The sequence below is a fragment of the Sebastes fasciatus genome, chromosome 3 (genome assembly GCF_043250625.1).
Source record: "Sebastes fasciatus isolate fSebFas1 chromosome 3, fSebFas1.pri, whole genome shotgun sequence".
NCBI lineage: Eukaryota > Metazoa > Chordata > Actinopteri > Perciformes > Sebastidae > Sebastes > Sebastes fasciatus.
The window spans coordinates 39437312-39461139 of NC_133797.1; the positions used below are offsets into that span (position 1 = coordinate 39437312).

Below are 23828 nucleotides of genomic sequence, written 5' to 3' on the forward strand. Positions count from 1 at the left end.
AAAAATAAATATGCAAATAAATGTATGAAGAAAAGAATACAGAAATAAATAAGTTTGGGGACATAGATAAGGGCTAAAATGCAAAAGGGAAACCATGCAAAAATAAATAAAAAATAAATTAATAAAAAAATAAATACATTAATCAAAATAAATGCATAAATAAATACAAATAAATGCAAAAAATAATTTAAAAATTAATAAAAATAAATATGTAAATAATTAAAGGGCAAAATTAAACATAAATCATGTAAATAAATACAGGAATTAATACAAAGATAAATAATTAAAAACAGAAATATCAATTTATGTCACATTGTATTAATTCATAAATGGCTACATTTATGTTTAATGGTATTTTTTCTACATTTAATGAGAAACGTATTCATTTATCAAGTCATTAATTTATTTATTTATTTTTCTTTTTTTTCTTTTTAATTTTGGCAGGTTCCGTCCTCCATGTATAGGAACCACTGAACAAGTAGTGTTTTAGTGCCGTGCTCGAGGACACACTGATAGTAGAGGATGGTGGAATTCAATTCTGTGAAATTTCCTTAGTTTCTAACTTGTTTAGCTTTAACATTTCAACGTGTGAGTGTCGGGGGAGTAATAGAAATTGAAATTGCTTGTTTAATAGTGTTCACGTCGTAAACATCACACATTATATGTTTCATTGCTACTGCAGACGATACATCCACAGCTATAACTGCTCTTATACTCTACACTTTAACAGCAACATGTAGGCTTTAGCTGTCCAAGAAAGATCCTGAAAGTGAAAGCTGTACTCTGAAACTTTGACATTTTGTGACTGAATTGGACCCATGCAGGGTTCACCTCATATTGCTGTTGCAGTTTTACAATAATACTAACTTTGGGACTGTCGAAGGCATGTGCACAGACCTACCTATCTCTCATCATTAATCACTGAGATAATTATGAATTATGAATGTCACAGGTTATTTGTCCTGTTCTGTGTCTCCGCTCTACTACGAGCTGTTCTCCTTAACCGCCCATGTTTCCACGTGGTTCGAGCGAGTGAGTATGATGGTGATCTTGTTGAACTGCGTGACCCTGGGAATGTACCAGCCCTGCGAGAACATCGACTGCTCCTCAGACCGATGCCAAATACTGCAGGTACACACTAAAACACACATAAGCACTTCATACTTTTGCCATTCTCACTCTTCATATTCCCACAAAATATTTATAAATGGTAGTAAATATAAAGTGTGACCCTTTTTTATTTTAATGGTGATAACTAAACAGTATATTGTGGTTTGTGTCGTTTTGTATTGATGTTTTTACACACACTAGTGCCGTCTAGGGTTGGTAATGTCAGCCTGTTGGTGTGTGACTATTGATTGGATTGCCATGAAATTGGTCTCAATAGGATTTGATGATTTGATTTGATTTATGGATATATAGAGGACAAAAGATAGGACAGACAATCACACATAACACTCACAGAATCCCTAAAATAATAAGCAACAAAACCAAGGACATCCTACAAACGGAAAACAACAGAATGAATGATGAATAGGAGGAATCCCAATGCACTTGTTAATCTCCCAACTTTGTTTTTTCTTTTACAAAACATCACTATATCAACATGCTGGAGTCATTGTGACCGCGCTAACGGCTAACAGCATTTACACAAAAGTATCGTGTCACTGCAACCTACCACAGCTAAAGGGAAGGTTTGTTTGATCTGTCCATTGATTTATCCAGTTCCTTTAATTATGTCCACATGTATCTTATTCATGTCCTTCGTGTTTAAGGTGCAAATGACAGATGCAATAAAGGAGGAATTCAGGGAACACACAGTTTAATAAATGAGACGCCCTGCCCTGAGTAGTGACATCTTGGTTACTAATGACAACTGCACAGCTGGATCAGCTCTCAGAGGGCTTGAAGCTGTTTTTGAAGTATCTTAGTGCACTCAAGTTTTTATTTGCACTAGGGCTGTCAATCGATTCAAATATTTATCACTATTGATCGCATGATCGTCCATAGGTAATCACGATTAATCGCACATTTTTTATCAGTTCAAAATGTACGTTAAAGGGAGATTTGTCAAGTATTTAATATTTTTATCAACATGGGGGTGGGCAAATATGCTGCTTTATGAAAATGTATGCATATATTTAATATTATAAATCAATTAACAACACAAAACAATGACAGATATTGTCCAGAAACCCTCACAGGTACTGCATTTAGCATAAAACAATATGCTCAAATCATAACATGGCAAACTGCAGCCCAACAGGCAACAACAGCTGTCAGTGTGTCAGTGTGCTGACTTGACTATGACTTGCCCCAAACTGCATGTGATTATCATAAAGTGGGCATGTCTGTAAAGGGGAGACTCGTGGGTACCCATAGAACCCATTTACATTCACACATCTGGAGGTCAGAGGTCAAGGGACCCCTTTGAAAATGGCCATGACAGTTTTGAATGTTATTTAGCCTCCTTCATGACAAGCTAGTATGACATGGTTGGTACCAATGGACTCTTTAGGTTTTCTAGTTACATATGATGCCAGTATATAGTTTATGCCCACTACAACCTGAAAATTGCAAGTTGCGTTAATGCGTTGAAGAAATTAGTGGTGTTAAAACAAATTTGCATTATTATCGCTTTAACTTTGACAGCCCTAATTTGAACAATTAACGCAACGCACTCTTTAACCAGTGAAGAGGGACATTCACCACAGCTAACACTGTTATGTGAACACGGATGGACCCGCCCATTAACCTTTATCTTACAGTTTGACATTCTTCACGATGAGCATTTACAACTCTGCAGAGCCACTTGCGTTGGCTGAGTTACTCTTGTTTTTCTCTTCTCAGAAAGCACTTTGTTTCTACTGTTTTTGAAAGTGCGCTATAAATAACATTTACTTAGTTACACAGGATCATGTATATTTGATCAGAGGCTCTAAAGAACATACATCTACGTGGTGGAAAAGCACTTACAAACATGCGTTAACAAATCTGCGCTCTTATACTCAGCCATGCATATTTTTATATATAGCCTACACAAAAGCCGACATACTAAACTCACATAAACACTGTGTACAACAACATGTGCTCACTACACACACACACACACACACACACACACACACACACACACACACACATGCCCTCGCATTCCTAGAAGCAGAGAGTGAAGCTTCTAGGAAGTGTTCACCTGTATCCATTTATTCCCACACCTAGAGAACACACTGATTCAAATGCACACACACTCTCCTTCTCCGTGTTCCTTTCCTCTTGGTCGTCCCTCGTCTCGCTCTCCCTCCCGTGCTGCAGCCTGTAACTCCTCGCAGTGACTCACTTGCTAGCATGTGGTCTTTATGGTGCAGCGAGCTTGACTTTTCTCACGTACGGCGCCCCGGCAGCTTTCCCCCGTCATCTGGCAGGACACAGAATCCCTCCTCACTTATGTCAAAAGGTGGCCTGAGTGGGTGTAACATCTGTGCGCGAGCGTGTGCGCGTATGTCTTCAGTCTGTCGGTGTGAAGCGCTCGTTGAATCACCCCGGCGTCCTGTGTTTTTCACATTCTCACACTAACACACACACACACACAAGGCACCACACTCATCATGAAACAGGCGAAACACACACAGTAGATTGATTCGGCTCCCTGGCGTTGCAGCGCCACAGTCGATACTCTCCTCTCAGAAAATCCGTTGTTCAATACCGTGATTTCATCGGTGCCTCACCAGCACAATCTATAAGCTGTAACACATGTGGACTTTAAAACCTCTGGAGGCTTAGTTAGTTATTTAGTCGGCTTGTAGGTGGATAGATGAGCGGATGGGTAAACGATTGTTTGCATGATAAGTGAATTCCGGATTATCTACAGTTTTTGCATTTTTGTTTGTTCTGTGAGAGTCAGACGCAACTAGAGTAGTAGTTTGGTCCTTATGATGCTTCACGACTCATTGTGGATGCTTTATCCTCTTCTAACGGACTTCTAAAGGATGTGTTGAAACTAGGGCTGTCAAAGTTAACATGTACAATATGTGTAATTTCTTTAACGTAATAATACAACTTGCGTTTTTTAAATTGTGGCAGGCTCAGTTTTAAAGTTAGTGTGAAGATACTGGCATCATATGAAACTAAAAACCTAAGGAATTCACTGGTACCAACCATGTCATACTAGCTTGTCACAAAGGAGGTTAAATAACGCTCCAAACCTACGCTACGTTTTGGAGAAGAAAAACAGGCATGTCCATTTTCAAAGGGGTCCCTTGACTTCTGACCTCCAGATATGTGAATGCAAATGGGTTCTATGGGTACCCACGAGTCTCCCTTTTACAGACATGCCCACTTTATGATAATCACATGCAGTTTGGGGCGATACATATACCAGTAGAGGCTGGTCCATAGAGGCAGAAGAGGTTGCTCCTGCTCTATTTTTGAGAGGCGAGAGGTTGGAAGAAGGTCTGGATTCCTCCTCATAAATACCTAATAGTGAATAAGGCTAAGGAAGTGTCCTTCAAAATTATTCAGAAATATTACCCTGTCAATCACTACATGCAGAAATAAAACAAACAAACATTAAGACTTTTGCAGATTTATCACTGACCTTATCTTTAAAGCCATTATTATGGGATAATGTGGTGTTTGGTTTCCTCAAAAAAAGAAAAACGGTATTTTCTCATAATAAATTTGAAATGTTTTCTTTTAATCTTTTAATCATAAATATAAATGTAACAATAAATACCTTATTTTGTTGTTTTCTTGATGGATGTTTAACAATATGTGAAACTACTTTCTAATTTGACAAAGAAAAAGGCTATTAAGACACTAAATATGTGTAGGTTTTAATATTTTTGTTTAGTGCGATATACCTCTGGCTCTTTTGTTATTGTTATACTGAATGTGAATTATGTTCTTATGTTTAATGAATAAATAAAGAAAGTAGAGATAAGTGGCCAACTTGTGTAAAATAACATGCCATGGGTTGGTTTTCCTCCTGTCCTCCCCAATTTTTGGAGTCACCAGCCGCCACTGATATATACAGTATATCGTTATCAATGTCAGTATCCACCTCAATATGAATTGGACTATACTTGCAAAACACACACAATGAAATACTCTTGCGTATATACACAATTTTCTACCTGCCAAAGTACAAAACAATTGAAAGCATCGGAGCATGAAAGAATAGAGAGCGATAGAAGGGGAGTAACAAACAAGAGAAAGATGGATAATGAGAGAAGTATAGAGACAAAGAAGTGAAAGAAAAAAGACACAAGACGACTGGCATAAAAAAAGCAAAACAGAGCGAGAGGTGTGAGAAGAGAGCTGTGCAAATGTCAGATGAGTTTTCACCTCGCTTGGTTCAGCAAACTTTACAAAAGGCAGCGCCTCGTTCATCTTTTCTCGACAAAGGTCAAGGTTGCAAAACTGTGAGCGTTTTCTCCGCATTAGTAGGCAAGTCCTGCATTTATATCCACCCCTCCAGGACTGCTAAGTAGGACGCTTTTTTCGGAGCCAAGCAACAAAAACAAAGATTCACATCGATGGTTTCGGATTCAGATCATGTTGCCTTCAGTACTTCCCTCTGAAAATCAAATTACAGGCAACGCCAAGCGAGTCAGTTCATCCCTAATCCCCCTGTATACACAGAAAAGAACAGCAGCTAATCTAGGCTCTTTGCTCACAACAGCAATAACACGCATTAGCGAGCTGAGATCTTTGATTTATTTTTATTTTTTTTATTTTTTTTTGCTCCCTTCTTTTAATTAGATGCTTGATTAAAGCTGGAGTGAGGTGGGGGGATGTCGATGTGGGGCTTATCTCTGATTACTGTACAAACAAATTATTTTCCATTACCCCACCGTTTAGGGCAAACTGCTCAACTGGGGAGAGGGGGGAGGAGAGCAATAGAGGTTTAATAGAGAGAAGGAGGCTGGCAGAGAGAGAGAGAGAGAGATATTAAATTGTCAGAGAAAGATAGGACGCAGAAGATAAATAAAACGATTGTAGGAATAGAGATGGAAGTAAGAGATTGGCAGGAAGAGGGAGGAGAGAAAATGGGGAGGTTGATGATTGAGAGAAGCCCGGGAGGGAAACAGGGTGAGGAGAGAAGAGGAGGAAAGAGAGGAGGTTACTGAAACCTGGCTTGGCTCAGTATGCCTTTTATAAGTATCCTGGTTCAGGAGAGGATCACTCCAATCTGAATGTGTGCTTGGAAACACTGCAGGATGATCACCCACTTCATCCCCAAGGTGCCGCTGGGTTGAGTCATTGGATGAATCTGAATCTCCACCTTCTGGACTTGCTTACAGAATTGCTTACTGTCCAGGCTTCAACTAGCAGTTATTCTCATTAACAATGAATCTGTTATTTTCTAAACTAATAAATCAAGTGTTTGGTCTGTAAAAATGTCAGGAAATGAAAGTGAAATATATGCCTGGTAGTTTTCCAAAGACCAAGGTGGCGTCTTCAGATATCTAGTTTAAACCAACCAACAGTCCAAAACACAAAGCTATTCAGTTTACTGTCATGCACGACCAAGAAAAGCATCAAACTGTCACATTGAACCAGGGAATTGTTGCTTGACGAATGATTATTAATTAATTGCCAAAAAGGCTGTAGTGGTCGCCATTAAGCAATTGACAGAAAATTCATCAGCTACTCTATTAATCACCTAATTGTTTCAGCTCTATTACAGACATAAAGTCTAACAGTGAACTGGGGGAGTGAGGAGAGAACTCCAATGCCAAGATCTTGACCTTATAGTCCATCTCAGAGTATTTTGTTATTTCTGATGGGTCTGAATGGAATTTGCACATTTGTTTGCAATATCAAGCCTTCATACATTTATGTTAGGGCTGCCAATCGATTAAAATATTTAATCCATAGTTAATCGCGATTAATCACAAATTAATTGCAAATTGTTTAACTGTTCAAAACCTTAAAGGGAGATTTGTCAAGTATTTAATACTCTTATCAACATGGGAGTGGACAAATCTGCTGCTTCATTCAAATGTATTTATTATTGGAAATCAATTAACACAAAACAATGACAGATATTGTCCAGAAACCCTCACAGGTACTGCATTTAGCATAAAACATGTGCTCAAATCACAAAATAGCAAACTGCAGCCCAACAGGCAACAACAGCTGTCAGTGTGTAAAGAAATTAGTAGCATTCAAATTAATTTGCGTTAACACATTATTATCACGTTAACTTTGACAGCCCTAATTCAGATATCTGTTCTTTTACAGATTTGTTTAAACATATACAATTTTATATATATATATACTGTATATATATATTTGTGTTGAATATCTAAATTGTGTCCGATTATTGGCTAAATCCAACGACGTGTGTACCTGAAACAGACTCTATAAGTCTGCAAAAAGTTTTCAGGAAGTTCTCTTCAGGCTTATTACAAAGTTGATAAATGGTGGATTTGGACAGCCCAGACAGTTCATGTTACTGGAGCGACCCTGATGAGATGATCTTGTCTGCACACATCTTGGCCTTGGCTCAAAGCGCCTATTTGATAAATATGAGTCAAGTAAACATAACATTTACCCCCCCAGTAGCATCACTGTGTGTTTTGTTGACAGCAGGCAGAATGAACCCACTGACTCCAAGATTTGACTCCAACTGCCATCAGCATGTTGCTACAGATTCAGAACACCAGCTGCTGCATTTTAGTTCCATCTACTGTACTGAACTTTCTGCAAACTCTTCTTTTTTTAAATTAGGAAACCTGCACCAACAATCGCATCATATTTAAAGTCCTATATCACACATTTTATTACAGTTGTACCCGACCTTATGTACATGTGTATATATTACAACACTTCACGGCACGTGTCTCACACAGTGGCCTCTAACGTTAATGAAAAAATGCTTTCACTGACTGGAGATATCACCATTATTTTGTATTTAAAGCACAGATATGCCAACTTTTCGTTTTAGTTTGCAGTGAGATTTGGTGTCTTTGAAGTCAGTGCATTTTATGAGTACCGCCATCTGAAGGCAGCAGGTATCTGTTCCATCTGCAGTCTCTAACTGGACTGATGTTGCGCACTGTCAAGACACAATCACGCACGGCAGATCCGCTGGTTACATTTTGAACAACCAGCACCAGAGTGTGTTGTGAAATAACCTCAGAAGTAATTGTATTGGAGTACATTTTTTTAAGTAATCCTCCCAACCATGCTTATGTATTATAAAACAAAGTCTTATTTCGCCCTCTCGTCAAATTGTGCACGCCAAACAGTTGTGAGATGTTCCATCAACAAGTCATTTTCTTTTCTAAGACTTAAACAATCTGAATAGTATTTAGAGGCCAATGGTATATACACACATATACAGTAATTTCACAAGATAAAAGCAAAGATTAGATACAAATTTAGTATTTTCTTGTTGTATATCTTTTCATCTCTTTCTGTTAGTTTGACCAGCTAACATTTATAGATGATGTTTCTGTCTCCACCTCCGATGGAGAAGAATGGATGTTTGTGGTCTCCTAAAGCACTGAGAAATGTATTTCTCTTCCTCTTTCTTTCATTCTTGACTCTGTGTCTCCTTGTCTCTCTGTGTCTCTTTGTCTCTCCGTGTCTTTCTGCCAGGCTTTCGATGCATTCATCTACTTCTTCTTCGCTATGGAGATGGTTATAAAGATGGTCGCCCTGGGAATCTTTGGTCGACGCTGTTACCTCGGGGATACGTGGAACCGACTGGATTTCTTTATCGTCATGGCAGGGTGAGGTCCTCCTCTTCTTCCTTTTATTTTATCCCTTTTGTATGTCTCACATGCGTGTGAACAGTGACAGGTTTTGTTCCAAACACATCTTGCAAAGCTACATAGTCCACATGTTTTAAAGCATAATGGGTAAACGGCATATTTATAAAACTCATATGTAGGATTAAATGGGAAAACAGAAGCTCATTCATTCCCAGTAATGTGTTTTTCTATTCATAAGTGTTATTATTAATGTTAGTGAATTAGTTTAAAGTTCAAATGTTTAATAATGATTTACCTCGGGTCTATTTAAACGCCAGGCTCCAGGCTCGGCTTTCTTTGCTGCCCCGACAGCTCGTGGTCCATTGTGCTACCATGCGTGGTCAATCACGTCAGTGTTGAATATGAAACATGACATTAAATATTAACATGTTGATAGTCGCCGGCTTTCACCTGGGACATGGCTGACAATAACACACCGATAATGTAATTCAGCTGCGCTAATCACCGCAATGTAATTCAATGAATGAGCTCAAATTACCCTGTCAGAAATTCACCACATGGTCATACTGCTGACAAAATGAATACGTGAAAATCTTAACCTAACTTTAACCTCATCCTGTTTCAGTTTGTGCGAAGCAATGTGATTTCTGCTCTGTGATGTTGTGTATTCATCTCCTACAGTGTGGCCTATATACAGTACAGTCGCTACCTTACTATCTTGCAGTCTTCTGTTGCAGTCTTTTTTTGATGGCGCTGCATTGCTCTTACTGCCTTCGGTTCCCCTTTGAACATCTTCTTCAACTTTCTTGAGCGATGCTCTGCCAGCGAGAGAAGTTGTGCCCTTTTAAAATCATTTCATGTCTCCTCTACTGAGCAGGACAGGGACTGGGGGTGTCTCTTTGTAATTACTGAGTTAGGACTTGAAAGGATGCAGATGTTTTTTTTTAAGTTACAGTCTGTGATTGTAGTATTGCAACTTCAAGGTTGGTTACAACCTTGAAGTTGTATATGTAACAAATTCATTGGACGGTTTTGGCGACAGTCATCCTGCACCATGTGCACTGCAGGGACCCCCGAGGTATAACCAGATTCTGGGGAAATGACAGCAAGTCATGCAATACTTAGCGTTTGTTTATTTATTGTTATATATCTTCTCTGCTGCCACAAATAGCTCACAAAGTAATTCACTGGTTATAAGCTTTAGTTGTCGAGTCTGCAACTGGACTTCATTTGACATAGATAACGTAACAGGTAAAAGCAGGGGAAAAAAATAAGAGGGAGAAACAATACAAAAAAGAGGTGCCTTGTATCGTTATATTATGGGATAGTTGCTGTGGGATCTCTCAACCCGTTCTAACCACGGATGTATTAAGAGAACTGGATACAGTGTTGGAGGCCGGGTCCCGTTCACTCCTATGAAAGTTTCGGAAAAGTACAGAATCTTCCGGCGATCTTCCGCATCCATTGGGCCCGTAGAGCAGGCGCAATAGAGTCCGCTCGGTCACATGGCTCGGTCACGGGGTCACAGCGAACTAGCTATTAGGAAAATTGGCATCGATGACCGGCGCGCTTCCTGGGGGCTTGTTTCTCACTCTCAACTCGTCAAATACTGACGCTTGGTCAGTGCCTGATACTGATACTGATGCACCGAGTTACCCATTAGTTTCTGTATGAGGCGCACCTGCCTTTCATCTAACTCCATCCATGTTATTATTAGATACTCAGAGCAAATGATGTAGTATAAAGTTTAAGAAAGTCTGCGTGAGACAGGCGGTAGGGGAGGTTGGACGGGTCAAACAAACACAGGATTATCACCCAGGAGACCGCTGATCGTGTCCTGCGTGAAACCAAGTCAAAGTTGACTTATTTCACTGTAGTTTTGTGACGTATCTTATGCAGTTAACTAATGCCAGTTCCATAACGAACGTACTTCTTTTTTACACAAAAATAACCCAAACTGTTATCTTTTAAGTAAAACCCAAATCAAAGTAGACCTACGTTGGAGGTTTATTTTGAAAATCCACTATTTACGTTTTACGTAAGATTACGTTTATTTTTAACGTATCACATATACGTTTGTAATGATGGGTAATGACAGGAAAGAGATCGGGGTGGTGGATGGGTCAAACAAACACAGGATTTTCACCCAGGAGACCGCTGATCATGTCCTGCATTACGTTTGTAATGATAGATAATGACAGGAAAGAGATCGGGGTGGTGGATGGGTCAAACCAACACAGGACTTTCACCCAGGAGGCTGCTGTTTGTGTCTCGTATGAAACTAAAAGTCAGTGTTCCTCTTATTTTAATCATATTTTCTCTTACTAAACCTAACAAAGTAGTTAGTTTTTTGTACACAACGTTACAACATTAATCCTGTGTTTTCTTCTGTATTCCAGGAAAAGATACATTTACCTTGAAACATATTTGAGAAAAGTTGTATGGGAATGTAATTTAACATATGCTTGTTTCTTTACACACTTAATCCACCACAGACGTTTTATCGCCACAGAATACATTATCAGTTTTCATGGCAACCAAACATCACACCAGAAGACAGCTGAGTTGAGTTGATAATTTTAACTGCTGTAGCACTGTGATGAAATCTTATTTTTTCTCTGAGACATGATTAACACGTCATTCTTTGATGTGTGCATCGCTCAAATTAGTTTCAGGATTTAATACAAGAGCTCTGCATTCTCACATGCACCATGGTTGGCTTTTAGTTTAACTATCAATTCGACTAAATGTTAAAAAGACAGACTTGGTGACAGGATAAAGAACACAACAGAAAAGAAAAACAATCTGGCACGAAGCAGACATTTCCAAAGCTGGGACACCACATTATCTCCTGGCACATAAAAATTAAAGTAATTACCATAATTTGATGACTCAAAACAATCAAGTTGTATCCTCTCATTTTTATGTTCTGCAATTCTTTTTTTTTAAAGAGATGATTAGCATGCAGAGTGGCACTCCCCACCCCATGATCAGTAAACAGATCCCCTTTAAAGGAGCTGATGCTGTGTTAATATCTCTCATCTGTGTCTCCTGTTGGCTGAAGCTCTTTTAAAGAGACACTCTCCATTCTGTTGGAGACTTTCCATTAACTTTGACATACTGTGCACAGAGCAATTAGGAATACTCAAAAACAACACGATAAAGTATCTGAATAAAATGTCATGGGCTTTTAGTCATCATTTAGACTCTCATCAAACGGGCCAAGTTTTTACTATGTATGAACAAGCTGTATAATCTCCCCTTCAGTTAGTCTACCCTCAGTATCGCTTCTAAAGTCATAGACCACCTGTCTAATTATACAGTACTAATTCACTTTTATATGAATTGTCTTAAAGCGGTACTCCAGAGATTTAATATTGCGCCCCCAAGAGATAGTTTCCAAAAGATTTAAAACTGAGGAAGCTCTAGAAGCCAGTATGGTTCAATCTCCAAAACATGCTGGGTCCTACATTTCCAATAATAAAAACTCAACAGCAATGATATTTTCTTAGATCTCCTTGTTTACTATACAGACAACCCTTATGACTTAATTGGTGATTTCCTGGCTTGGCAAAGCTCATCCAGAGCCAAAAAAAGATGTTATTCACCGGTTGGAGTCTGAGTCTGAACAGCCTAGCCACACGCGAGCGCGCATGGGACACCGAACCTGATTGATTAATACGTGTAAGAAGTTACAAACAGTCCCTTTAAGCCCAACCATGACCTTTTTTTCTAAACCTAACTAAGTGGTTTTGTTACCTAAACATAACTGTGACAGTTTCATGGTAATAACGTGGTTTTAAATGACGGGAAAAGCTGTTTCACTGCGTAAACCCTGTGGAGTGAAATGACATGCAAAAAGACTAAAATGTCCTTAAAATGTATATGGCTTCTCATGAGATCAGGTTGAGACATGTAGTACTGAACATGATAAAAACAAATCACCTTTCTCCACCAACATTTTCTCTTCCCACAATGCCCTTTTTAATTAATATTCAAATAGTTGTTTTAAATATTGCTTTAAAAGAAAATGTTTGTACTTAATATTTATATATCTCTGCTACATCTTTCTGAGATGAATTATTCACTTTTTTTCCTTTCCATTGTCCCCCAGTAGAGTTACACCATTTTTAACTTAACTTGCAATTTTCTATCTTAGATATTCCTCTTCCTTTTCGCTTCCACTCTCTTCATCCTCCTCTTCTTATTCTCCCCTCAAGGGAAGGTGGACATTTTTCATTCACTTTTATTGCCCTGGTTTCTGTAGATTCACCAGCGCACTGTTCCAGCCCTCAGGCTAGAGAAGATACTGCTGCCACCATCTTGCTTTCTCATGATGTTGTATCTGGTCTGTTTCCTCCACTCTGATCCTACAGTTTCAGCACATCATATCTTTCTTCACTCTTCCTCTCCTCGATTTTCCTTTCAGTCGTCATCCTTTAAGCGGCAGCCACAGAGACCTCGTCCCTGTGCGTTAAACCCCAATGCTCAGCACGTGCGTTGCAGAGAGATTCCACCACCACCACCACCACCAATTACTCCCCAGCCTTACAATCACCACATGTGGCGCATGTAGCGGCAAGGAGGGGGGCGTGATAAAACGTTACACCCCTGGGAACTAGTGTGCTGCAAACACAAACAGTAGGCGAGCTGCAGGAAAGGGATTAGGAGCAGCATGAGTCCCATACCAGGCTCTGCTTAGCTTGCCTGTACAGCTGAACCAAACCCCTGCACACAGTCAGATTGTATGGAGCGTGGTGTTTGTGTGTGTGTGTGTGTGTGGACTGGTGTGGAGAAGGCAGGTGTCCAACATTAATCCAAAAGTTTGCTCTTTGAGCGAGTTCTCCCTCAGACACAACCCCCCCGCTGAATGCCTCATTGTCAGGCATTTTTAATTTTCACAAACAAAACTCCAACTGAAAGCCTCACATATTGTATTCTGGTGCTTTGTGACTCAAATGGACAAATGGACATTTGTATTTCATTGGTTTAGATGTTGTTGAATTGGCTAGTTTCCATTATGCTTGACTTGAAAAGGACAGTCACTGCTCACAGTGTCAAAACATCCATCCATCCATTATCTTCTGCTTACCCGGGGCCTGGTTGCGGGGGCAGCAGGCTTAGTAAGGTATTCCAGACATCCCTCTCCCCAGCAACATTTTCCAGATCTTCCTGGGGGACCCCGAGGCGTTCCCAGGCCAGATGGGTTTACACCGGGATCGCCTACCAGTTTTAACACCTCAGCTGGCTCCTTTCGACAAGAAGGAGCAGCGGCTCTACTCCGACCGCTTCACACTTTGCTGCAAACCGCCGCAGTGCGCGCTGAGGGTCACGGTCTGATGATGCCAACAGAACCACATCATCTGCAAAGAGCAGAGACACTCTCCTCCCCCCCGGCTGTCCTTCCCTGTCAATTAAGGACTCTAACTGAATTCATAAATGTAGATACAATGCATTAATCAAGTGTCTCTAATATGTTTTGACCTGACAAAGATCTGACTGGGTTCCCTATTTGACTAAATGTCTGCGGTCAGTCTGCAGGTGTTAATCTTGTTATCACTCCCTTGTGAGTTCATGCTGGTGTCCAGGGTCCAGCCCAGGGTGTGATGAAGCATACTGCACTATGAAGGAGGCTCTTCAGATGCTATACGTGATCAATTTCTTGTAGGCCTGGAGTCAAGAGTGCAAATCTTTCCACATTGTTAATGTATAGAAGACAACATGTTGTTGGGCAGTTGTGGCTCAGGAAGTAGAGTGGTTCGTCTTGTAATCACAAGGTTAGCGGTTTGATCCCCGGCTCCACCTGTCTGCATGTTGAAGTGTCCCAAATTCCTCCCGATGGAAAGGCCAACAATATTCATGGCAGCTCCGCCACCATCGGTGTATGAATGTGTGTGAATGGGTGAGTAGTAAAGTGCTTTGTCCGGTAAGGTAGAAAGGTGCTATATATAAATGCAGTCCATTTACCACTCTTAAGACCGTCAAGGAGTCCTTGAAGGACTGCAAGCTGACAATGATGTCGGTATGTGCACATGCATGCACTGTTGCGTTCAGACATCTTCTTTCACTCGTACATTATACAAACATAACCAGTGAAACCTGTCGGTCTTTTCCTTATTGAACAACTGGATACATTTCCTTATTCATCCTCAGGTTTTTTCTCTGAGGTTTCTCACAGCTGAGATAATGACTTCAGTTCCATTATGCACAACAGGACCAGCGCCATAGGATATCTGTCTCTCCATATTCAGATCTCCAGTGTGGTGATTATATGTACAGTATGGCTGCTCTCGGCTCTTGGTTGCAGTAATAACATTACTTCCAATGAGTGAATCTGATCCTAATTTGTTGGAGCACTGCGCCACGGTGTTGGCCCGCAGCAGAATGTACTGAAAGCAAGAGAAGGTAGGAGTTTGCCTTCAGTCTTTAACTCTTGACACCTGCGATTGCTCAACATTATGACTGTTGCCTCGTGAGGAGATTGGAAGTTTTCTGTAGAATTTTTTTTTTTTGAAACGGCACCGGGAGTAAGGAAAATATTGACTTGGATTAACTTCTGTGTGAATTGTGCAAGAACCAGTTTTCAGTTTGAAAGTAACTTGAAATCATGAATAAACAAATTCTCGTCATACAGTAAATTAAATGTGAGGGTTATAGCTGACTATCCAACACGCTCTCACTCCCAACTCGTCAAATTTGTGTCAATTTCCGCTAGGTACATGCACACTGTTCTTTTCTAAATAAACTCTTGAAACTAACAATTGAGACCATAAAGTCATGTTTACGATGTTTACTGAGGTAATAAATCAAGTGAGAAGTAGGCTCATTTTCTCATAGACTTCTATACAATCAGACTTCTTTTTGCAACCAGAGGAGTCGCCCCCTGCTGGCTGTTAGAAAGAATGCAAGTTTAAGGCACTTCAGCATTAGCTTCACTTTTCAGACCCTGGAGTTGTCCCTTGGTCAAAATCCTGTGATTTTTGGCCCGTCCATCCACCCCGACTTCCTGCCTATATGCAGACTTTATTGCCCATTATACTACGTCATTTGACTTCCTCCTTTACTCCCGCCATAACTATGGCAACATAGAGCATCATGAACTCGGAAAAAAAAGTTTGGAAATTTGTGTTTGGTCGATCAGTGCAACAATAAGCATAGCGTTCTCCACGTCGTCTCCATACTTTGACCCTGCCATCCAACTTCAACTAGCAATAAGTCTCTAAGATTGCTTGTTTATGCCACTCTCCACTATCCATTTCTGCTTAACAGACATTTTTCTTTGCCATTGGATTCTTATTTTTTTCACCCACGCCTCTGCTGCAGAAATATTTGTATAACTGGAATCTGCCCCCTCATGATCCTCATGTATTGTATACTTGTGTTGGTGTGTATGCAAGTGCATACTGTGTATTTAAAAATATGCATGTGTGTGTATCCTTTTGTGTCAGTCTGTCATCTGGGGTAGTTTTGGAGAGGCTATCTGTGAGTGCAGGCTGCAGCTTTACACCTCCTCTCTCAGGGTCCATTCATTCTCTCAGCTCCTCCTCTCTCCCTCCACGCCCTCTATCTGTCGCCAACACTCAGCAGCGGGAGCAGGAGAGGAGGTGAAGACACGCCGATCTGTCAAGAGAGCATGAATGAAAAAATACTCTGCAATATAACGGCGACAGCGAGGGACATCAAGGCGTATTAATGGAGAAATGTCAGGGCTCATAAATTTACACATTTTACGCTCCATATGCATTCTTATCAAACCCATTGTGAGAGCGACAGCCAGGACCGTTTCCTCTGTTGCTCGCTCACTCGACTGTTGCTCTGAGCATTACCCGTGTTAGCAGAACCACCACTGTTCAATGGGCAATCGGAGCCAGCTAATTGCGTGCCGTTGCTTGCCACCATTGTTACAGCCTTAGATGCTGGTTGTGTGATTGGCTCCTGATGGGTGATGCTGCACTGAAGTTCAACTGCTGAGAGATTCACCACAGTGACAAATGATACTCTGTTCCACAGATAATTGTATTATTACCAGACGAGAAAGGCATTTTTTAGTCATCAAGTGACACAAGTTAGGCAGGCTGGATTTATCAGCTTTTACAGATTCCTCAGATCTTATTACATGATTTAAAATGTTAATAATAAAACATTTATATTTTCTGTTTTCTGCTGCAAGAGGACACTGTTCTATGCAGTTTGCAGTACATGGGATCCTCTTATTCTGTTCTGTTTATAGCAATAGTTCTTTCAGGCATTAAAAAAATATATTTTCTGAAATAATTCTAAATTATTATTGATATATATATTTTTTTTCATCAGAAAATGATTAACCCAAAGCATCTTTAAGATTAGGGATGTTCCTAATGACTAATTTCCATGACACTTAAACGGATGTTCTGAGACTCATTTGAAATTGTTAAATAATTTTTTTTCAATAATAAAATTGTATTTTAAATGCCGCTGAAATCAATATGTCCCTAGTGTCCGCTCCGGTCGCCCGGTTAGGACTGCGCCTCATGAACCCGGTGTGTGCTTTAATATTTGATGAAACACCAGCGGGGACCGTGGTCGAAGAAGAGTCATGGTTTGGCATTGCTTATAAAGGTTACCTTTAGTATCTTAGTGTGTAAGTTTCATTTGTTGAGCTGGCTGGCGTTAGCCCACTTCATTGATTCATAGCACGCTAGGTTGCTAGCGTACAGCTAGTAAGCTGGTTTCTATACGCTGCTGGCCAATCCAGTTGATCAGGAGAGAACCGGACTGACTGCTGAACCCAGGAAAAAGGAGGTGGTGGCAGGCGGAGGCCGGGAGACATGACAGCGGATTAGTTCAGATCAGAGTGGACAGCCGCCGCTGCTGCTGCAGGAAGAGTGGCGGCTCTCCACAACAACATCTGAGACAGCATATGTCAATATGTTATTCAAATGTGTACATAAATTAAATAATAATACATTTAACTGACTAGTATTTCTGGTGCCGACTAGCGAGGGTAGCAACGGTAGCAATGGATTAGTCATCTAATTGCGCACATACCCAGTTAAGATTTACTTTGTAATATCCCTGTATACCATGGTCAAGAGTATAGATAGTGTCTATCTGACATCAGTGGCACTCAAAATTAGGACCACATGACTACTGTTGCTTCTTCTTTGGCGAATAGTTTGTTTGATTTATTTGTTCTTCACTCCCTCCTTCATCTGCCATTTCCAGGAATTCCCAAAGTACAGCCCATAATGTGTCATGTTGGTGAGATTTCAATGTGACAGTCGTGTCATGTTGGTGAGATCGTGCTTGTGTTTGAAGTTAATTTGTGTATTTGTCTGTTTATGTCAGGGTTAGGGTGTCTATATATTTCTTTTTTATCTGTGCCATCTGTTTCTCTCTGTTCTGGTATTGTTTTCATGTGTATATGTGCTTACATGTGAACACTTTAAATGTGCAGTCCCTCATATATCAAACATATGCTGCCATTATATATATCTTAACTTCACGTTCTGAGCTGCCAAACCTTATACCAGCGAGGGGAGCAGATGGGAGACCATAATTGATCCCGATCTGCGTTGGCAGAACTATATTTACATATATATCAGATGTTCTCCCCCCTCCGTTGACAGAAATAAGTGCTGTCCGCTCATATAGGTTCCTGAAACATTGGATGGAAGTTATAATGTTCTTGGATGACGTAGTGATTAACCAGGTGCATTTCAACATTTATTGTGAAGGACTGAATCTTCTGATTTTGTAATGCTGATTTGTTTGGTTTACAGCATAGAAGTGAGATATAATTCAGGATAAGACACAATTTCTTATAGAAAACAGCAGCTTTTGTCAGCTTGAATTCTCACAAACTACACAAACTCATACTCTGTATGACCAGTATGTTCCCAACAGTCAGTTTGTTCAGTAAGTTTGCCCAACCAAAACAAGTGTTTCTCTCGGCTTACTGCTTTGTTTCAGGCTGTTCTCACACACATTTAGCTATACCTAAAAAAGTAATGCACTGTAATTCGTATATATCCCATGAAAATAATTCCATGCTTAATCCATGTAATCGTGAACCAGGAAGTGTAAAGAGCGAGGAGGCCACTTCCATGTCCCGTGTGAAACCAGAAGTCAACGTTTATTTGTCATGTAACTTCCGTTTTTTAGTAACGCCACTTCTGTAGTTATTTTAACCCAAACCACAATCTTCTCCTACACCTAACTAAGTTGTTTCCTGTGAACTATGTATGTTTGCATGTAACAAGTGGAAATTTGATATACACTGATCAACAATAACATTAAGACCACTGACAGGGGAAGTGAATAACATTGATTATCTGGTTACAATGGCACCTGGCAGTGGGGCGGATATATTAGACAGCAAGTGAACATTTTGTCCTTGAAGTTGACGTGTTGGAAGCAGAAGAAATGGGCAAGTGTAATGATGTGAGCGACTTTGACAAGGGCCAAATAGTGCTGACTAGACGACTGGGTCAGAGCATCTCCAGAACTGCAGCTCTTGTGGGATGTTCCCGGTCTGCAGTGGTCAGGACCTACCAAAAGTGGTCCAAGGAAGGAAAACCGGTGGACCGGCGACAGGGTCAGACCCGAGGCTCATTGATGCACGTGGGGAGCGAAGGCTGGCCCGTGTTGTCCGATCCAATAGAAGAGCTACTGGAGCTCAGATTGCTGAAAATGTTAATGCTGGTTCTGATAGAAAGGTGTCAGAACACACAGTGAGGAGCAGTTTGTTGCGTATGGGGCTGCGCAGCCGCAGACCAGTCAGGGTGCTCGTGCTGACCCGTGTCCACCGCCAAAAGCGCCTACAATGGGCACATGAGCATCAGAACTGGACCACGGAGCGATGGAAGAAGGTGGCCCGGTACGATAAATCACATTTTCTTTTACATCAGGTGGATGGCAACGAGTTGGAGGTGTTGACTCGGCCTCCAAATTCTCCAGATCTCAATCCGATCGAGCATCTGTGGGATGTGCTGGACAAACAATTCCGATCCACGGAGGCCCCACCTCGCAACTTACAGGACTTAAAGGATCTGCTACTGACGGCTTGGTGCCAGATACCACAGCAGACCTTCAGAGGTCTAGTGGAGTCCATGCCTCGACGGGTCAGGGGGACCTACTCAATATTCGGTCATAATGTTATGGCTGATCGGTGTATGTTGCTGGACATTCGTAGGAGAACGCACAGAAAATGAGGAATCATTTTCCGTAAGATATCATATGAACCGTTGTTTGATTGATGAAATAGAAATGATCAAATTGTGATCTGACTGCCCAAAGGGGACTCTTTCTAAGTCAGTCTGCCTGTGGTATCGAACTGTAGCGATGCTTGGTGATGTCTTTTCTTATTTAATATGACTGAAATCTCCTCTTATCAAATCAATGAATTCTCCGGTTATGGAACCAGGGCGGCTGCTAATATAATAGAGGTGAATTATCAATAGTTTGCATCTGATTGTTAGACTCTCAAACGCTTTGAGTCAGTGCGCCACTATCGATTCACATATTATCTGCTGCTCCCTCAGTGGTTTTAGTGAATCTACCATCCTGTCAGCTCTGAAGAGAAAGAACTTGTGCTGCTGCAGAGCTGAATCAGGCACTCTATCATCTAGTCATTACTGCAAAAGTCTGCACAGCGGAGAGTTTAATGCTCAACAAAGGAGGGGTATTTTAGTATTTTGTCGATGTCTCATCAAATCCCTGACCCCCTTGTTTCTTTGAGTGTTTTTCTCAACAGATATATGAGTGAATGGTTTTGATCCATAGGTTTAAAAGATCCTTTGTCATCTGCAGAGTACATCTGGTCGAACTGGGCAGTTAAGTTCTTGTGAAGAGATTACTACAGAAATCAATGAGCTTAATATAAGGACAACGTTATATAAGACTAAATAAGATGATGTAAACAAATAAGTAAATGAAAGTGTGAAACAAACACAAGACTTTCAACCAGGAGACTAAAAGTAACGCTGACTTATTTTGTCACGTACGTCGTAAGTAAATTAGAGTCATACGTCAGTGAAGTTAACATCAACCACAACTGTTTCCTAACAGGTGGTTGTGTTGCCTAAATCTAACTTCCTGTGAAAATGGAAGTTTATTTTGAAAAGACACTTTGCATGAGCGTATATTGACACGCCGTCCCTGGTCCATCCAAAAGTAACTCAAGAGGGGTACCCCATGCGTCGGTCTCCGATGCTGAGAGGCACTGACCAAGCAGCAGTATTTGACAAAATGGGAGTGACGATGTGTTGGAGTACCAATAACACAACTAAATGAGTAGACAATATATTAAGATATTAAACAAGTCAATATTTGCACATTACTTTATGATAGCGCACTCGTATTTACCATTGATTATACATGGCATGTTCTAATCACACAGTTAACATATGATGACACATGATGACTGGCACTGCCACTGACAGAACACGAGAAAAACAAGCAGTCAGAAGCAGACAAACAGAACAGCACCACGGTGCCAAAGAATGACGCCATCTTGGATCAACACCATATGGTGTCACATATTCATAGAGCATGCTGCAGCGATGTGGCTCGTGCTTGTATGTGTGCTGTGTTAACATCCGATGCAAGGCTCCTGAATGAGAATTGAATTGCTAATCATGGTGGTGCAGTGCGGTACTGTAACATGTCCAATACATTTGTGTTGTGTTTGCATGTGTATTTATATCCATCTATCCATTATCTGTAACCGCTTATCCTGTTCAGGTTGTTGGGGGGGTACACCATGGACAAGTCGCCAGACTATCACACACAGGGCAACTCCACATAGAAGGGCCCCAAACCGGGTTTGAACCTGCGAACCACTGCACCACCGTGCAGCCTGATACTGTGTCCATACACTCTAAATTAGGTGGCAACCTCCAGTTCTGAAAAGTGAAGCCAATAAAGAAGTGCATTCTTTCTAACAGCCAGCAGGGGGCGACTCCTCTGGTTGCTAAAAGAAGTCTGATTGTATAGAAGTCAATGAGAAGATGAGCCTACTTCTCACTTTGATTTATTACCTCAGTAAACATTGTAAACATGAGTTTATGGTCTCAATCTCTAGTTTCAAGTCTTCTTCAATACAGCATGATGTTCATTCAGTAAATGATGGTCCCATTTAGAGTCAGATAGACCATAAAGCAGTTGTCCATGTTTTCGTCGTGCAACTTTAAAAGTGTGTTTTCAGCTCATCAAAGCTACTGTAACATTTTGGACGCTTAAAAATGTCTTATTCAACGTTTGGTTGTACTTAGCTCCTCCCTCTCCTGTCACTCCTTGGTGCAAAAAAAACAAGATGACGACGGCCAAAATGACGAACTTGAGGCTTTAAAACAGTAGTCCACAAACCAATGGGAGATGTAACAGTGATTATGCGCACCTCTAAATGTGAAAACAAAAGTTAAATACACACTTTCCTCTAAATGCTACAGTTTACACTGCATATTTAATGCAATGAGTGATCGACACAAAGTAAATGAAGCGTTTTATTTACTACATCTTAGTCTGTTGCGTGCATATGTGTTTGCTCAGTGTGTGTTTGGGTGCACATGTTGTCATATGCACTAATTAGTTTAATTGGAAGAGGATGCATTAGGTTATTGAGTTAATGATCCTGAATAGTTTTTGACACTAAGCGTGTAGTAAATGAAGCCTGGGAAGCCGTCTGGTATCATATAGCACCAACTGTCTAAACAGATGTGTGTGCATTCATGGCTCATTATTCCCGGATAAAGCCATAAAGTCATATAACTGATATAGAATATAAATGCATACTGGTAATTTCTTTCCAGGTAATTTTATTTCCCCTCGGTCAGAACTGTGAATCTTTGTCAGTTCAGTCCAGTTTCTGTAAACTCTAATTACTTTCCCCGGTAAATTTAAACCTGGCACTGTAGTACATTTTTTTTAACACTTTCATGAACCTGATGTAAAAATCATCAGAAGTGAGAACTAAAATGTATTTTTATTAAAATGATGTGGATTACTACTTACAGGCTGTCTCCCAGAGTACTGAATATTTCCCTTACATCTATTTAAATGCCCCCCGGGTGTCATACGTTCACTTTGATGATGGATGCACTTTGACTGAGTAGTATAACTGGAAGATGGGGTCAAAACTTCAATTAAAACTCAAAGCCACCAATGCTTCCAAAGTATATACCCATAAGAACATGGATACAAGTTGCTTCAAATAAATTGGCCAACCAAAACAGAAATGTAAGTCATGGTTCCTACTGTATGTCGCTTTCTCTCGGATAATGCAGCTAACTTGTTGAAAAGCTACTCTGCGAAAAAGTGATCTTCTACTAACACATTGAGAGTTAGATGTAAATATCCATCATTTTAATCTGTGTTAAGTGAGTAGATTGGGTTTAGGTTTAGTACACGTTTAGCCTAGTTTAGCACAAACACTGGAAGCAGAGGGAAATGCCGTGCCGCTGCAGTTTTCTCCTTTGTCCTTGTTCTAAATGAAATAGTTATAACTATTTCACATAGTTTATAAGAGTTAATTATCATTTGTTCAATTCAGTTTTTTACCCAATATACCCAATTTGTACATATTGATGAGGTGATAGCAGCGTAAATAAACACTGCTGATCACAAAGTTTGACTTCATTTTGTGAAGATGTTTTAAATATTTGAAGACAATTATTGTATTACAAGTTTTCTGAAATGGTATGTTTAAATATGCAAATGAGGCATTGTCTTATTAAATATGTGCTAATTTGCAGATATTTCCAGAACAGAAATATGAAGGTTCAAAAGTATTGTTTAACATTGTCGACACATTAGAGTCAAATGTTTTTACAAAAGGGACTGTTGGATTTCTCTTTGTATCACTCCATAAATCAGAAAATACTGTCAACGGCCATACAAGAAATACATTTTCACTATGTTTTTATGAATGAAATGTTCAGGCTATGAATGATATATGATCAAACCCCTATCTAAATTCCTCCAGAATATAGATAGGAATGGAACTGTAAAGTTTGGTAGATGTTGGTGATACTGAAATGGAGATTTCTGGCTCAGAGTCTGAGAAAATACTCTTTTTGAGAAAACAGTCTTTAAACATTTGGATTGTAAAATTCCATACATTTGAAA

At 40.2% G+C, this 23828-nt stretch overlaps 1 protein-coding gene across 2 annotated transcripts in view; it reads left to right on the top strand.

The window, feature by feature from the left end:
* The first annotated feature begins 1024 nt into the window (after positions 1-1024).
* The window catches only part of LOC141765072 (voltage-dependent T-type calcium channel subunit alpha-1I-like), a 169172-nt gene continuing 146368 nt past the window's right edge, over positions 1025-23828 (top strand). For both annotated transcript variants that reach the window (XM_074630923.1, XM_074630924.1), the window contains exons 1-2: positions 1025-1131; positions 8608-8741. In XM_074630923.1, the coding sequence (XP_074487024.1) occupies positions 1039-1131; positions 8608-8741 (227 nt within the window). In that variant the 5' untranslated portion in view covers positions 1025-1038. The remainder of the gene's footprint in view (positions 1132-8607; positions 8742-23828) is intronic.